The sequence below is a fragment of the Carlito syrichta genome, unplaced genomic scaffold, assembly GCF_000164805.1.
Source record: "Carlito syrichta isolate Samal-C Ts95f unplaced genomic scaffold, Tarsius_syrichta-2.0.1 Scaffold307050, whole genome shotgun sequence".
Taxonomy (NCBI): Eukaryota; Metazoa; Chordata; class Mammalia; order Primates; family Tarsiidae; genus Carlito; species Carlito syrichta.
In genome coordinates, this window is record NW_007251146.1 from 159,690 (window position 1) to 164,808 (window position 5,119).

The 5,119-nt window shown below is 53.6% G+C and overlaps 1 protein-coding gene across 1 annotated transcript in view; it reads left to right on the forward strand.

The window, feature by feature from the left end:
• The window catches only part of IRF8 (interferon regulatory factor 8), a 22,836-nt gene extending 19,727 nt beyond the window's left edge, over positions 1-3,109 (forward strand). The window contains exons 7-9 of the mRNA XM_008063808.2: positions 381-770; positions 1,524-1,639; positions 2,219-3,109. Coding sequence (XP_008061999.1) covers positions 381-770; positions 1,524-1,639; positions 2,219-2,395 — 683 coding nt within the window. The 3' untranslated portion in view covers positions 2,396-3,109. The remainder of the gene's footprint in view (positions 1-380; positions 771-1,523; positions 1,640-2,218) is intronic.
• Positions 3,110-5,119: the final 2,010 nt, after the last annotated feature.

Sequence of the window (5,119 nt, forward strand, 5' to 3'; positions counted from 1 at the left end):
ATATAGAGATGAGGTCTCACCAAGTTGCCCAGGCGGGTCTCGAACCTGCGGGCTCAGGCAATCCACTCACCTCAGCCTCCCAAGGTGTGGGATTCTAGGCAGAGCCACCGAGCCCGGCTTACTGTTTGATTTTTTAAAGGCTATTCTGACAGGTGTGAGGTGACCATTTCTCATATTTTGAAGCATTGGTGTCTTTGGTCACTCTGTGTATTTATTCATGCTTATGAAAACATTACTTGTAGAAGTGGTAATGAGCGTTCTGGAATGTCAGAGAGATCCGTTTCACACAGAGGGAAGGCCACGTGCGGGAGCCAGACCGCCTGGGCAGGAGGGGCCCGCGTGTCCCCCCCAGTCCCTAACCTGCCCCCTCTCGCCCACAGCCTTCTCCCAGATGGTGATCAGCTTCTACTACGGGGGCAAGCTGGTAGGCCAGGCCACCACCACCTGCCCCGAGGGCTGCCGCCTGTCCCTGAGCCAGCCGGGGCTGCCGGGTGCCAAGCTGTACGGGCCTGAGGGCCTGGAGCTGGTGCGCTTCCCGCCGGCCGACACCATCCCCAGCGAGCGGCAGAGGCAGGTGACGCGGAAGCTGTTCGGGCACCTGGAGCGCGGGGTGCTGCTACACAGCAGCCGGCAGGGTGTGTTCATCAAGCGGCTGTGCCAGGGCCGCGTGTTCTGCAGCGGCAACGCGGCCGCCGCATGCAAGGGCAGGCCCAACAAGCTGGAGCGCGACGAGGTGGTCCAGGTCTTCGACACCAGCCAGTTCTTCCGAGGTCTGTACTGCCGCCGCTGTGCCAGCCCTGGTCTTGGCCATCATGCCTCCTGCCCGTGTGCCATTGGCAGCTCGAGTCCCGGGTGGCCCCGTGGTCTCACTGGGGGACGTGGGGGAGTGAGGGGTGGGGTGCAGCAGGGGCCCCCCTTTTGTGAGTCCTGCTCTGCACTTTCTCACTGAGCCATCGGCGAAGCCTCTCTGTGCCTTGACTTCCCCTTGTGTATATGGGGTGCGGCATCAGTACCTTCCTCATGTGGTGGTCGGGAGGGTTAAGGAACTTAGTGCAGCTCCGAGCGTGCCCCGTGGACCAACCCCAAGAGATGCAGTCTCAGGCCCCACCCCAGGCCTAGGAGGTCAGAGGCTGCACCCTAGTAAGCTCCCTGGGGACTTGCATGCATGTTTTGAGACACACTAACTGCACGCCGAGTGCCTGGGTCGATACCACACACACTACGTGCTGCCCGTCAGCTCTCACTATGCCCAAGGCAGGAATGTGGGTGCCTCCCTATGAGCCCCCCGTGCTCACAGAAAGGGATTCACATCCACGTATTAAAAACACAGCAGCCACCTCACAGTGGCCAGATCCACAGGCCCAGTGTCCAGGCCACGGCCATGAGTTCGAAACCCCATAGTGCCCTGGCCTGGACGCTGCACCGTCCCCACTAGGCTTCGCACCTCCCGGTCCCCCAGCCCCACCGTGCGCAAGTGGGAGGCTATCTTGGCCTTCCTTGGAAACACTCCCATGTCATTCCAGAGTTGCAGCAGTTCTATAACAGCCAGAGCCGGCTTCCAGACAGCCGGGTGGTGTTGTGCTTCGGGGAAGAGTTTCCAGACACAGTCCCCCTGCGCTCCAAGCTCATCCTCGTGCAGGTAAGATTGGCAGCTTCTGGCCCTGTGGCCGGTCATGTCAGCATCAAGTTCATAGGTGGGCTGGAGAAGAGGCGGCAAGGACGGGGGGGCTTCCTGTGTGCAGAGACGGGCCTGGGCGGACCTCTAGCGGGGGATGTGGGTTCTTGAGCCATCCTTGGGTCTGGGACTCCTCATCTGTGTGTGTGTGTGTGTGTGTGCGCGCGCACATTTCACTTTCTCTTAAATCAATGCCTCTTCTCCAGAAAGATTCCACCTGTTTGGTTGCCTTGAAGTCTAAGTGACAGACGAGGGCTTTGCGAGCCCTTATTTAATGATAATCAAAGGAATGGAGCTTAATGGTGGGATTCTGGGCACTGGCGAGCCAGGTTGGGGCCATACTGGGAGGAGAGTACATGTCACAGTCTGTGCAGAAATGTGCAGCCCTCTCTTTACATCTGCCTGTTCCGGGTTTGCTCATTTGGGACTTACGTGGAGGTTCTGGGCTGATAGCTTTGGGTGGTCAGAGGGTCTGGGGAGGGCCAAAGACAGCACCCAGCTCGCTTCCACCTCTGTCTCTGACGTGGTGCACGATCTCTCTAGATTGAGCAACTCTACGTCCGGCAGCTGATGGAGGAAGCCGGGAAGAGCTGCGGCGCCGGCTCCCTGATGCAGGTGCCCGAGGAGCCCCCGCCGGACCAGGTCTTCCGGATGTTTCCGGACATTTGTGCCTCACACCAGAGACCCTTTTTCAGAGAAAACCAACAGATCACCGTCTGAGTAGCTCTCTGGGCGCCCCAGCCGGCCCGCGTCTTGCATTTGGCGATGACAGTGACTGTCATGATTCTCAAAGGCTGTGGGTCCCCGGGCCTGGGGTGGGGCGCCTGCTGTGCCCTTCGTTTAGTGAGGGCCTGCTCTGTGGAGTTGACCTTGACAACGACTCGCGCCATAGCTCTGCTGGTTACTTGAGCGTTGGAAACTTACACCGATGATTTGGATGCTGTAACGATAATCTGTGTTTAAACTTTCTATTTTCTACCTTTTCCCCCTAGTTATCATTAGCTACTAGGGTTCTTTCTGCTTCGGGATTAAGTGTTCTTTCCAAAGACTTGCCGTTCAGCAGATAGCTGCTTCGAGTAAAGGAATTTGGAGCTTAAATTCAACTCATGAAAGCAAGGCTGCTTTTGACTTTTTCTTTTGTTAGAGTTATAGATTTATGATCTCATATGCTTGGTTCAGCATTTTTAAAAAGTTTACAAATATTTAGATACAAGCCTCCTTTTCATTTTAATGAACAAAAGCAAAACTTGTGGCTTTTTGAAGACTGTCCACTCTTCCTAGAATTGGGGCCCAGGACAGCTGTTCATGTCCCAGTGAACTGGTGTGCTTTGGTCTTCAGGCAGTGACAGGAAGACCAGGAAGGGCTTTGTGGCCAGGAAGCTTAGGGCAAAGTTATTTTTCACTTCTGTAATTAAATCCTTCCAGACACCTCTCTCTGTTCTCCTAAACAGGTTTGGCCAGTTTAAAAAATATTTTTACTTTTCATTGTTTTATTTTAAACGTTCTGTTGCAAACTGCCTTGAATTTGTTTCTTTAAATGGGTAGGATATGGCCACATGCTGGAGAAGACGTGTGTTTTGCATGAGCCTTTTGATGACAGTGCCTTCAATTCGGTCAACCTCTTCATCAGCCAGTGGTGTTTGGTGTGGGGCAGGTGGGAGTGGACTGGGGAGTGTGGAAGCGGTGTTGGCCTCTCACCACTCCATGGTCCCACAGGGTCACTGGGGCACGTGACAGGGAGCACGCCTCACCCCTTATAGTACTCCTTGGGGTTCACGTCGTCCCCATGTCACCCCGGAGCCTCCCTTTCCACAGAGTCATGTGGCAGAATTCCCATGAGGAAGTCCCCGTGTCAGCCTGGGAAGAACATACCCTATTGGTGGGCAAATAAGATAACATTTCCTATCCCAAAATGTGCCAAAATGTTTCCCCTAAATCTTGATACTGATCAAAAACCAGGGATAGAAAACTTAAAACAATGTCTTGGCCTCATGGCGGGGGCCGTCCGCTGTCTCCCTGGCCTTCCAACACACCATGGAATGTGTCTCTAAGGCCCCCAGAACTGTTTTCAGTATATGCATAAGCACTTGAGCAGTTTTTTTCTTAGTCAATGCTGTGCTTTGTCAGATCAGGCTCCTCTTATCCATCTGTGTGTCCCGTAGAGTGCACCTGGACTGGATGAGCTTGGACTTCCGGTGCCCCGTTTCTTGCCAGAGTATGAGCCAGGATAGAGTTGGTTGCTTTGACCGGGGCAACTCCGCTGTTGGTGTAGATGCTGGGCGGATGTGGGGGCATGGGGAGGGTCCACCTGCCTCCCCCGTGCTCTGGCCTGGGCAGGGAGCAAAAGATCCCCTTCTGTATTCGGCGTCCCTCACACCCAGCCTGTCATCGCCACCCACCACTCACACTCTCCCAGTGGAAGGGCTGGAGACGGTCTTACCTGTCCACCCTCAGTTTGAGATGGGGAAGGTACGCGGCTTTGGGGGTAAGTTCAGCCAACTTCGTGGCCTCGTCACCCCGAAGGTCTCTGATTTAAAATCTGAAAAACTGAAAACTGCCCTTTTCCTTCTCCCACTGCCACTTCTTGAAGGTGTCATAGTTGGGACCTGTAGTCACAGTCCCGAGAGGTCCTTTAGCGGTGGGGAAGTTCACACGTGACATAGGACAAGGCTGGTGGGAGTGCCTCTTCCCTCTTGGCCAGCAAAGTGAGCATTAGGCTTTTGGGGATGACAGGCCTGTTGGCCGAATGTGTGTAGGATAACGATAGGCTCTAATCTCCAGCTCAGTTGAATGTTAAGGCGTGTGTCCATAACATGCTAAATGAATATTTATTTTTGTATCAATTTAAAAAGTATGTTGATCTCTTCTATTCTTTATTAAAATAAAATGCTTTTTTTTTGTAAAGCTCATGTGTACTCTATTTTTTTTTAGCCACTGTCCAATATTTTATGACTTTCACCAGGTTCTAGGTTCTTTAAAGGAGGGATTGATTAATCCTGCAATGGGCAGTATTAATTCGGTGCGCTGAATTAAAACAATGCTGCACTGCGAAAAACCTCATCCCCCAAACAACAGCCAAAAGGTACGGAGACATGGACCGTTTATACAGAATCTCCTGGAGAGTGTTCTTGTTAAACATGGAGTGCTGGACTGGGTTTCTGTGCGCTGCTGGGAATTTGGAAGGGTGTGGAGGAGGCAGTTGGCCGTCATAGCACATCCTGGCTGCTGGAAGCGACCTGTAGGATGGCCACCCTGGTTGGTCAGCCACACGTGACTGGGACAGTGTATCCTTCCATTCAGGCTCATGATTGTGCTAGGGCCTAGAGGTGCATCAAGGATATGAGGGACCCAGTCTAGGGACATGGCAGGGACACGAGGGATCCTGTCTAGGGACACGGTGGGGACACAAGACCCAGTTTAGGGACATGGGGACATAATGGGGAC